Raw genomic sequence first — 12,550 nt, 5'->3', positions numbered from 1 at the left:
ATCAAGTCAAGGAACATTCCCTCATATTATGCTATAACATGAACCAATCTTAGTTAGCTAGCAGGCTGGATAACATATAGGTAGCGGGGTTAGGAATAGGGCTATGGGGGTTTATTTTCAGGTTAGAGCAACAGCCCCTTAAAAATGTCTGTGCACATCTCTGACTGGTCCTGACCCCTTAGGTTGGGAACTCTAACATCTAACCTTGACTAACTTCCCTCACTGGAAAATATTCTCACTGATGAAGAAGATATTTCCTATTTTTCTATCCTAAGTACATTCATGTTTCATAAGTTCAAAGCATGCGCACACACATAACTCAGATTTACTGGATATAAGCTTGAGAGAAGACACAGGAGCATGGTCTTTCACGTAATTCCCATTTAAGACAATAGAAACCCAGCAGAGCCGGCCTAAATTAGCATACACTCTCAGTGGCCTTGTTGCACTGTCTTCCTGTTCAGAGCGGTGAGCAAGCAGTAACTCTGGAGGAAGGGCAGGAGATCGTGGGAACCCGGCGTGTCACCACAGCCTCAGCCACGTCCCAAAGAAAGCTCCTTCCAGAGAACAACATGACAAACTCTGCAAGCAACAGAGGAGGGGAAAAGAAACCAGAGAGGAAACTGGAGAACAATGAAGAAATGGATGTGACACCACTGCTTAGCTATAGGTCTGGGCCAAAAGGCTGTTGTACTGGAGTCAGAGCCTTTGGCTTTCTAAAATTCATTGACAAAAAACAAGGCCCAGTTCCCACGGTGACCTTTCCCACGCCGCTGCTCATGTTGTATATTTATACTTCTCTTGTCGAACTGTTTCCTCTCTGACTTGTACACGGCTTGTTTGTGTTTCCTTATCTTTGTGGACGTGCTTTGGCTGTTATTTTGAACTCGATCTTAGCTTTATTCAGGCCTTTCAGCCTGCAGACATTTATATTGGAAAACTGAAAAAAAAGCATTGAGTGTGGAGGAGAAAGAATAGCCACTGATTACAATAACTGGCTTGTTAGAACATTATGCATCCACTTTCATGTCCCTCCAAACCGGATTTGTTAGACCTCCTTACTTCCTGCTATTAAAGTATTTCAATTATTACAGTTTTGGAAGTTAAAAGATAAGGCTGGTAATATTATACAGTTTTCTTATTGTCAAGAAATCCCATGAAAAGACCAAAACCAAGAATAAATTGATCCAAGTATTAGTATTAGTATTAGTTTTTGGCAGCTTTTGGACATTTTGGTGTGGCTTAAATTTAAAACTGACTTTTATAGTGTTTGAAAGTTTCTCCACAGCTCTTTATTGAATTTGGATGGTCAATGTTTACTTTGTTGTTTCTGGTGATAACTCTGGAACTTGATTGGAATACAAATGTGGCAAATTCAGCTGACCACTTAAGTCCACACAACTCTCCGCACACATCTGAGGTAGAATTGTATTCAGGCATTGATTGACGCACGGAAAAGGCTCCCAGGAGCACAGAGAGCCCCATCAGGAATATGAAACCATGACTCTAGAGCTTCAAATCCTGCCAAACACAGTATCTGAGCAAAATGAGCCCTGGCCAGTAAAGTGACGACTTCAGAGGCTGGCAAACCTGCCAGAGGGACAACAATCTCTACAACACTCCACTATTCAAGTCTTTGTTATAAAGAGAGCAAGAGAATGGCTAGAAGAAACCGGAGCACACGTGACCTCAGACTGAGGAGAAGATTCAAATTTCAGCAAAACAATGATGCAAAATACAAAGAAAGACAACACTGAAGTGGCTATGGGAATGTTCGGATTTGAACCCTGTGAGCTCAAATCTGTAGAACAGTTTCTCCTCAACAGAGAAACAATAAAAAATATATGTTTAAGTGTATTATTTTTTAGGAATCTGCAAACATTAAAAAAGAGATTTAAGACACATTTCATCTTTTTTTTTTTTTTGCTCAAGTGAAATTTTGACTGCAGGACTTGTATTGGACAAATATATTGTTATACTGTGGAACTGCTACTTAAAGGTCCAGTCTGTAACATTTAGGAGGATGTATTAGCAGAAATGGAATATAATATTCATAAATATGTTTTCATTAGTGTATAATCACCTGAAAAGAGGAAGCGTTAAGTTTTTATTACCTTAGAATAAGCCTTTTATAAGCAAAAGCATTTTGTGGCACAAAAGCTGACAGATTGGCTCTAGTGATATCAGTTGAGTTATCTTAATTAAATATATAGAGTTAGAAAGAAGCTTACCTGTCCTGGCTACATTAGAATCAGAATCAGAATCAGAAATACTTTATTGATCACCGGGAGGAAATTTGTTTGTTACAGTTGTTCTACTCACACAACGTTATAGAATAGTACCTATATGCAATATCTAACACAATATACAGCATAGAAATTAATGTATAGGTGTGTACATATAGTAAAAAGAAAAAGAAAAATGGAAAAAATAAATATAATAAGAGCCTATTAGCTGCTACTACTTTCCAGCCTTGAACTGTGGGCAGGAGAATTTCACTGTGGGTAACGTGTGTGAGGTGTGTTGACAAGAAAGTAGAATGTGTGGAATAAGAAAGATGATATCTCTGGTTCTGCTGCAGTGATTGTGATAATTTTGTCTATTGTGAGTTCAACAATGTTATAAAATATGCAACACTAAATCAGTGGAATACTCTTGTAAAACCAAAACAATGAGCTGGACGACACTAAAACAGAAAACTACAGAGTCTGGTGATGAATCTGTATGGGTTTGTTACCACGACTTACACCTTTCACATTCATGTAATATTGTAACCCATAGTTAATATGAAAATATTGATTTGTGCAGCTTTATGTCAACAAAGTAGATGAGTGTGACTTTCTAACTAACGAACAAAACACTGAAAAACATGAACTTGTATGAGCTTGCAAGAATCCATCTTCTCACTGAGTAATCTGATTCTGTCCTCAGGGGATCTCTGATTGGCAGCAAATACACCTGTTCTGTGTGAGCTAAATTCAAACTTTCAGAGTGAGGAGAAAAACAAAAACATGCTCCACTGGTCCCTGTCAGGAGGGCAGGATGTGGACGTTAGAATACCTCCACGCTTCGTGTTGTGATTCTCTCCAGTGTTCTTTTAATCTCGTTGACAAAGCCTCTTGCAGGAAGCTATGCCAGATATGTCCGGCCTGTCACGGCTTTTCCAATAAAGCCAGTAAGTGAAGAATAACACTGTTTCACCGGACAATCCCCAATCGCCACAAACAAGGCCAAACTGAACAACAGAGGGTTTAACCAAGACCACGGTTGTGCCGACTCCAGGGAATTCTTTCCATATTTTCCTTCTGGTGAGTCACTGGATGCCTGAGTGAATCCGGCCAAAACAAGGAGTGCAGAACACACACCTTATTTCTGTATCTCATCACAAATAGTTTTTCTTGGCTGAACTACCGTTTAACCATTGTGAAGCATATTTCCCCTAAATCCTTTATTAATAAACATTATAAAGAATTTACATTCTGTTGAAAACCCCTTGAGGCACAATATTCATTTTGAAAACTTCAAACTAAAATCAAACCAGAGGGTATTGTATAATTTCATATTATAGTGGGATATTCTGTGCAAATAATACTCTGATCATTGTGTTTACTTCTGAAAATAAAGTCCATCTCAAGTGTGTGTTTCCCTGTGGTGGGAAGTCTTTTCCATTAGGGTCTGTACCTGCAGTATTACAGCTTGTATAAAAACATATATCTAATGTCTGAGTCAGATTCTTTTGTACATTTAAGGAACTTATTTCTAAAGGCTGACGTTGATTTTAATCTAAAGCATAATCGACTGATTGATTGTTCTAGTACCTAAACTGAAATTTCAGTTGTTTTTATAAAGGAGTAGTTTTTTTTACCATATGCTTTTCACTTTAGAAGAGAATTAGATGAGAATAACACTCTCACGTCTGTACGCTAAATATGAAGCTAAAGCCGGCAGCTGGTTAGTTAACATGTAATTTTTACACTTGGATGGATTTAACAGACAAGATACGTGTTAATTAGTGAGCTTTATAGGCACTGGTAGGCACATTTTCTTACCTTTGTGCTAAGCTAAGCTAACTGGCTGCAGCCTGTATTTACTGCACAGACGTGAAAGTGGTATCTTTTTCATCTAACTCTCAGCAAGAAAGCCAAAAAGGGGGCGCCCTGGTAGCTCGCCTGTACCAAGGACTTCACCCATGTACCAAGGTGAAGTCCTTGCTGCAGCGGCCATGGGTTTAAGTCTAATCAAGATTTCCCAAAATGTCAGACATTTCCTTGAAGTCCAAATCAGTTCTTAAGCCTTAAAAATAAGCCAGGAGTACTTGAAGGAAAGTCAAACTGCAACAAGTGTTGCCCCATTGGACTGACAAAAGGTTGCCCAATCAGAGCTGAAAACCCATCCCATCATCATAAAAATAGCCAAACTTTTAGTTTTTTTTATATTATTACGATTGAACACTTATATGCTTTTACAAATCTTTTATTGCAGAGCTATGATGGAGTAACAATTGGAATAGGAAAAAAATCAACTAGTTGTAATGTACTGAAACGGAATAACTAAAATTACAGGGTCCAGTAAATCCATGTATATTTTCATATCCAGAGCGATAAAGGATTGAAAACACCCACCCACCAGCTATCACTTTATTTACATCTCCAGCAAAGAACAACAGAAAGACATAAACAGGCCTCAAACAAACAGATGAGTGATGAACTTTTCCAGCTTGGGAACGCATTCTTCAGATTACCTTCTGTCTGCAGTTGAGTTGACAAAAGCAGATGAGGTCAGTTATGTTTAGGAATACCATTCCCTCACCCAGCACTGTTCCCATGGCCTCCACATGTTTCCAGACACTGCTTCTATAAAAAGTCTACATGGGAATAAATTATATTATATTACAATAATATCACTTATTATCAGGGGTATTGTTTGGGGTGGCCCAAAGCTTAAGACAGCAGCTATAACATCTTGTAAATGTATCTAGTTTTTATGGTGGAGGACCTCTTATTAAGCTTACATTAAGTCCATGATTATTACAAAGATAGACGATATTATTATAGTTTATTCCCATTTGGCCTTTATACACCCAAAAGGCATTTTATACACTACTTATGTGCAATAATGAACTCTTTATTTATGCACTTCACTCAGTCAGTGTCTATCTTCATGCTGATTCAGTGTGAAAAAAAACCCTCAGACCAATCTGATCTGGAAACTCCTGAAAAGGGCAAAACTGTAGTCACTTAGGGCTCAAAAGGTCCTGCAACTGTTCCAGACTGAACAGCTATCGTCCCAAATTGACGTTCTTTTATTTTTATTTTATAATTTATAATTAATGCAGTTTAATACATTTATTTCAGTAACTCACATCACTTCATATAAACACTCTGGTCCACCATGGAAGTTCTGCAAGTTCTCTGGACTTTTTTAAATGTATTTTTGGGGGGCTTCTATTCCTTTATTTGACAGCTTGTGAGATAAACAGGAAAGCTGGAGGGAGAGATAGAGAGAGAGAGATAGAGAGAGAGAGAGAGAGAGAGAGAGAGAGAGAGAGAGAGAGAGAGAGAGAGAGATTGAAAGAGAGAGACAGAGAGAGAAAGAGGGGATGACATGCAGCAAAGGGCCACAGGTTGGATATGAACGCACGGCCGCTGCAGCAAGGACTCATCCTTGGCCACAATCAGTTTTGGTTATTTTCATTTTCATTCAAATTTGAACATCTGACAATCAAAATTATATATATTCTATGATGCATAAATGTTAAAATGTTTTCATTTGTAAAATACATTTCTCGACTGTCCCAGACAGTAGATCTTTGTGTCCCAAGTGCTATTTTTATGGACATTCTTAGTTTTGCGGGCTGTAGTCACTGTAATCTCCTGTCTGCTGCTAATTAAGACTTGAAAACAACATCCAGTCAAGCAGAATATATTGACATGACAGTATAACCCAACCCAAAGCTGTCTGCAAAGTGTGTGTTTTAACTTGCTTGAAGCTCCAGATGGGAGTGGTTTCACCACACGAGCATCAGGAAGATCAGACAATTACAGGAAGGTGTGTCTAACGTCCATTTTCTTTTCTGTATCTGACAACATTCAAACCACATTCTCCTGCTGCAGTAAAATACACCATTCATCACAGAAGAGAACAAAAGCAAATACTGATGATTCTTTTGTAAACAACTTTCTTTCCCCCGCGGTGATAATGTGTGACAGAAGTGGAACAAACAAGTGGAAAGCCAGAGGAGCCATTTTATGTTCTCAACAATCATGAATAGACAGAGTACCACAGAAATGCACAATTCCTCATTTTATTGCACTACAATCACATGAAAAACCACAAACATGGACTGCCTCTGTGCTGCTGTGCAGCTGCTGCTCCAGTGTGAGGGCGCCCTCTGCAGTTCACATTCACACTTTGTGATAATAAATGAAAGGCTGTACTGTTTAGTCCAGACCGCTCAAAGTGTCCTTTTGTAAAATAAAGCTGAAATAAACAAGCATGACATTTCTGTGCTATTCATAGTTTTAAGCAGACGTGTAAGAAGTCCTCAGATGTTTTACTTCAAACTGCTATATTTATGCTATACTAATGTTTTGTCACCACTACAGAAACACTGGGTTTTCTGACATTAACGGCTGTTAGTTATTGGTTTGATTCATGGTTTAATGATGTTTGTATTGTATGCAGTAAACTGTTTCCTTATTATATTTATTTTCCTAAACATGATTGATTAGATTTGATGATTTAAAAAACACACACAAACACAACACTGCACATCACACAATGGGCTTTATGGCGTTACTACAGACTCCTGATAAAGCTTGAAAGCTCAGCATTCTCGTTGCCCTTTAATTACCCTTTTTATAGACACATTAATGTTTATTCACCGAGAAGAATCTAATATTTCTCTGTATAATATGACCAGCTTTTTTTTTTCCTAAGTATTTTTTGGGGCTTTTTGTATTGCCTTTATGATATGATTATGAGACAGCTGAAGATAGACAGGAAAGGGGGACAGAGAGAGGGGATGACACGCAGCAAAGGGACGCAAGTCGGATTCGAACCCTGGGCCGCTGCAGCAAAGGCTCAGCCTCGATACATGGGTCGCCAGCTCTACCCACTGAGCTAACCAGGCTCCCATGACCAACTCTTTTTATCAGCTGCTGTGTGTCTGCAGGGTATTTATTGGTTTTCCACACATGCTTTCAGGCCAGTTAGTTTCCCAAAGACAAATGGAAAATAGAGCCCTGTGTATCTCCTGACGATGGTCTTTATTTCTGGATCCTTATGTAGAAATCTGTGCAAAATAAAGTTCACTTTTGTAAACCTGTCAGCTCCATCTAAGCTCTAAAGGGGCAATAGTGGGTTTCCACTGGTGCAGTCAGAAAGGATGTCTGACTAAATAACGCCCCTAGAGTGAGGAAGAAGAATTCTTTTAAAAAATACAAAAAATAAAAAAGACCAGCTAAAACGTTTTCATAGTAATAAACAGATAAAAGAAGAAAGAAGCCAAAACAAGTCATACATAAATGCACCAACACTTTTATGGTGCTAGTGATACCTATATGTAATGAAATTCACTCAGTTTAACAAAAATTGAAACCTTTATTTCAGATTTCATTTTTTTTTACAAAAAGCAACGAACAGTTAAGTGCACCTTGGAATGCTCGTTGGTAAATGGACCCAGAGTGTCGTCATGATTGCTCGATGTTAATGCTCTTCTGGTGCTTTAAGACGGCAGCCACAGACACCGAATGACCCCAAAGCCCCTTCTCCAGGACCAGGGCTGTTAGTGATAAAACAAGGTGGCCTGCACGATCCCCCCCCCCCTCCCTCCCCACCCAAACACCCCACCCCCCACCAGTCCTGTTTTTTGTTCTTCCCACAAGCAGCACTCTACTCCTTGGCCACTGCGAATGGCTTCTCCACCTCGATTTTGCCACAATCGTGGATGCTGACGTCTTTAAGAGGCTTATCGCGGCCATCTGTCTTTGTGGCCTCAATCTTCTTCACCACATCCTGGAAGATCAAAAAAAGTTAATTAGAATGGCAATTATAACATGATGGGCTTAATCCAACAGCAAAGATCTACACAAATCTACACCTTTGGTAACCATAATGTATTCTAGTGGTGTTTCTTTGGGTTGTTTTAGCTTATCCTTAATATAAAATATGTATATGATCGTATCATTTTCACTAGCCTGCAATGATAATATCTGTCAACCTTAGTGGTGGAAGATCAGATCCTCTACTTTAGTAAAAGTAGCAGTACCACAGTGTAAGAATGCTCCATTACCACTTTTATTGGGGTAAATTACATCTTTAAAATGAACTCATTCTGCAGTCTTAGGTGGTTGTTAGGTTGCCAGGAAATCAGTGTCTATTTTAGTCTGAAATTCAGCTGTTATTTTTGGCATTTAAACAGATACTGTAGGTGTCAGTTGGTGGCTAACGAGACCTAACAGATGAGCGTTTAGATAGCACACTATATTTACTTGTTCACCCGCATTCAGTGGTTTTAACTTCCCCAGATGTGTCCAAGACAATGTGTGCCATGAATGTGCAAACTATCAGGCCTGACACTCACCATTCCCTCCAGAATTTTCCCAAAGACGACATGTTTGCCGTCCAGCCATGGAGTCTGAACAGTAGTGATGAAGAACTGAGAGCCGTTGGTGTCTTTGCCGGCGTTCGCCATGCTGAGCCAGCCAGGACCGTAGTGCTTCAGCTTGAAGTTCTCATCGGGGAAACGGTCTCCATAGATGCTCTTGCCTTCATTTAAAAAAGGAAAATATTTGAATTGTACCGTTTAAATCAAGTAAAATCAGTTGATGTTTGGTATCTGAGTTGTTTCCACAAACATTCCCTCCCTGTAGAGACGTTTGCATCTCACTTGGATGACTTGACTGCTGCAAAATCTTTATTTTCACTTCATCGGATGACCTTTTCATATTCATGAATGCTGAACAGTGCTGTGACTCATTCTGAAGGAGAGCATCTGCCAAATGGCAAAGTGGCACTTTGTGAAATAGCTCTTGGCACAAAGTTTCACTTTTGATGCCTTGGGCCATAATTTCTTTTAAACAATAGAAGCCTCATCAATCATAAAAAGTATAAAACACTAAGGAGGTTGTTGTAAATCTTCTGAATTATATAGCAACCAGGAAAAGTTGACACTAGAATTTAGACATTTTCCAATAGTTTGTACAGTTGAACTGCTGAACCCTAAAGTTCCCATACCAGAAAAGACCCTGAAGTCATGTTCAGGACAGTACTGGTGCAGACATTCATGGGCAAGTTTGTTCTTGCAGAGACAAATCTATACAAATCTGTGCACCGATATAAATGCCATCCTGCTGGTGTCAATGGCCATCTTACCTCCAGTGCCATCTCCTCTGGTGAAGTCTCCACCCTGGATCATGAACTCCTTGATGACTCTGTGGAATTTGCTGCCCTTGTAACCAAATCCTTTCTGTTTATCAGAACAAAAAAAAAAAAAAAAAAACATAATCAATAACTGAAGAATCTGAAAGGGATATCAGCTGCCAGAGAGTCAAATGACTTATTCAAAGTGTCTCCAGGATTGGTAATCTGTATTTAGTTTGGTAATTTGACTGAGTGGAAGCCTTGAATACATTTGCACAAATACAAACTCACACTCACAACCACAGTCTGATCTGCTGCCACTGGGCAGGACACCTCAGTAGCGGTAACGAGGGAGGGGGAGGCACTACTTTTTCCACTTTCCCCACCACTGACCCCAAATGAAAAGTATGCAATACAGCTCATTTCACATACACAGCAAAGTCTGATACCTTTTCTATGCTGTATTACTGTATAACAACGAAGGGCTGATTCTTTGAATGTGTATCAGTCATGTTTATGTCTGCTTGAAATGTTTTTTCCCCCTTTAATTGAATTTAATCATGAATTTGGTCATTGCCAGACAAAATCACTGCAGACTGCTGCACTGATTTACAATCACGACAGACTTCGGGAACACAATATGAACTGTGATGTTCTCACCTCTCCTGTCGCCAAAGCAACAAAGTTGTCAACTGTTTTGGGAACGGTTTTCCCAAATACGCCGATGACGATTCTTCCAACATCTTCATCTCCAATTCTTATGTCAAAGAACACCTAGAAAAGAAGTGAAGACACGACATTACTTATTTTATACTTACTTTTATAACTTATTATTTACTGATATTTTGAATAAAGAATGGATGAGCTGGCTCAGGATCTTTCAATGGGTAACATCTTATTGGCAAATACATGGTGCATTCATTCCACTGTTTTATAGATTGGTTAATAATGTAAAAAGGTTAGGTACTCCACAGGATTTCATTCATTCACTGATGATTCAAACCAGTCTACCTTTGTTTGGGGGTTTGCATGCAACCATTTCAAGAGCCAAAAGTATTTTAGAAAGAGATATTTATTATATTAAGTTTATTCACTAGTTAGCCCTGTTATAAAATGACAGGAGAGCAAATTCAAATGCTATTCTTGTATTTTCTATTCTATGCCATTTTGCCATTATGATAAAGTTACAGGAAACAAATATTTTTTCAATTAAAAAGTTTTCCCCCCCAACAATTGTTGATTCTTCTGACTAACTCACAACTTGCAGTACAAAAAAAACTGATTTGTGGTCCATAACAGTTTTTAAATAGAAACACATCTTTAAAGAGAGATCTGGTTGTTCGGTCTACACAATATGAAGAAGAGTGAATTGAGTTTTACCCTGAGGGACATCTGAAACACAGAGCCTATCAGCTACTGACCACTTCACAGCTTCCTTGTAACTGTGGACGTGGACAAACCTGCTGCACCCAGACACAACAATAACATCAGCAGGGCCTCACTGAGCTGCAGACAAGCGGGTTCACTAACGGGATACTTACTGACTTATATACTTAAATGGATGTGGGGCAGTTGATAATTGGTGCATTTGATGATACCGACAGCTAACGTTAAGGCCAAAGTACAGGCTACCACAGCTAACGTTAGCTCCACTGAGATTAACCAGCAGCAGAGGTCCTCTCATTAGATTCGCTGGACTCCTGGTCAACAGTGGTTAAACTGTGTTACATGCAGCAAACACTGCGACTGTAAACGTCCTCACTTACTGCACAGATTACACATTAGCCATCTGCTAACTAACGTTAGCTTCGCGGCTAACAACCCCCCCCCCCGACCAACGGACGACCAGTTGAAGGCTAACCTCCGTGTGACGTGGCTTTACGGTCTGCAGCTAGCTTTAGCTTTGAGGAGGAGCTCTGATTTTTTTTATTTTTTTTTTGTAATACTTGATCCACTAGCCAGAGAGCTAGCGAGCTAGCACCTACCTTCGCTGTTACTTTGGGGCCCTTCTTCTTCTCGTCGGCGGATGAGCCATTGGGGAAGGCGAGGAAAATCACTGATCCCACAATGACTGTGACAGCTACAAGGAATTTCATCCTTCTCTCGCAGAGTCTAACCATCAACAAGAAAAAAGGGCAGCCCGGGGACGGCCTGTTAGTCGTGCTACCTTTATATGAGCCGGGGGTAGGAGTGCGGTATCCGGGGTGGAGACTGCAGCTGCGGCCGCTCCGGATACCAGGGCGAGCTGCCTCCACGACACAGGGGGCGGGCTTCAACGCAGCGCACAGACGCACGGCGCTCTGATTGGTTCACGTACTGGAGCGTTGTAGCCAATCAGATGCAGACGCGTAACACCGTTTTCCCCCTATGTGTTTTATTATATCCGGGGAAGGCCCGATAGACAGACTGAAACCATACTGAATATCTATATCAGAGATACCCTTGTTACTGTATATGGTGTGCTCTCCCGTTATACTGTGTATACAGACTAACAGAGGGCTGTACTACAAGGGAGTTGAACCTACTCAGACTTTATTTGACAAACTCTAAAGCCTAAAGATAGATAGATAGATTTATAAGGTAACATTGAGTTTACCATGAAGATAACCGGCTCAGAGCAGTAAATACATACCTCGAGTGAAAAGTATCCACCTTTTGTAACACGAGTTAACCTGGAGGTTGCTCCTGACATTACCTGGATAAGCCAGTGACCTCGCTTTGTAGTACAGCCCTCAGCTCAAAAGATATTTTGTATGTATTTATGTACTTTTCTTTCTCTCCAATTCATGAAAATATGTTTTATAAACTAATGTTGCAGCATGAGGGGTCTTGGGATCCCTCCCAAGCATCTCTGGGATAATCTTCAGTCCACACAATATACATAAATCTTATAAAACCCCAATAAATACTGGTAGCCAAATGTTTTCTCTATATCACATCACATACTGTACTTTGAAATCTATCTAACATTAAACAAATGTAGATTTCTATTAATTTACTACATACTACTTCAAGTAGGGTTGTAACTAAGGGTTATTTTTATAACCAATTAATCTGCTGATTACTTTTTAATTCATTGTTTAGTCAATAAGATAGTTTTTAAAAAGCCAATTAATATTACTCAGATGAAGATTTAATCCTCTAATGTCTATTTTTTTTATGACTAACACTCTTAAAACCCAAATAT

At 39.5% G+C, this 12,550-nt stretch overlaps 1 protein-coding gene across 1 annotated transcript; it reads right to left on the bottom strand.

Moving 5' to 3' along the window:
* Positions 1 to 7,582: 7,582 nt before the first annotated feature.
* ppib (peptidylprolyl isomerase B (cyclophilin B)) lies at positions 7,583 to 11,587 on the bottom strand. Its single transcript, XM_051381870.1, has 5 exons — positions 11,349 to 11,587; positions 10,024 to 10,137; positions 9,376 to 9,469; positions 8,585 to 8,769; positions 7,583 to 8,016 (listed from the first exon to the last, which is right to left on the bottom strand). The coding sequence occupies exons 1-5, from the start codon at positions 11,481 to 11,483 to the stop codon at positions 7,894 to 7,896; spliced, it is 651 nt and encodes a 216-aa protein (XP_051237830.1). The 5' UTR covers positions 11,484 to 11,587; the 3' UTR covers positions 7,583 to 7,893.
* Positions 11,588 to 12,550: the final 963 nt, after the last annotated feature.

Source organism: Dicentrarchus labrax, unplaced genomic scaffold, assembly GCF_905237075.1.
Source record: "Dicentrarchus labrax unplaced genomic scaffold, dlabrax2021, whole genome shotgun sequence".
NCBI lineage: Eukaryota > Metazoa > Chordata > Actinopteri > Moronidae > Dicentrarchus > Dicentrarchus labrax.
The sequence above is the reverse complement of the archived record's forward strand: the minus strand, read 5'-3'. Positions and strand labels throughout refer to the sequence as shown.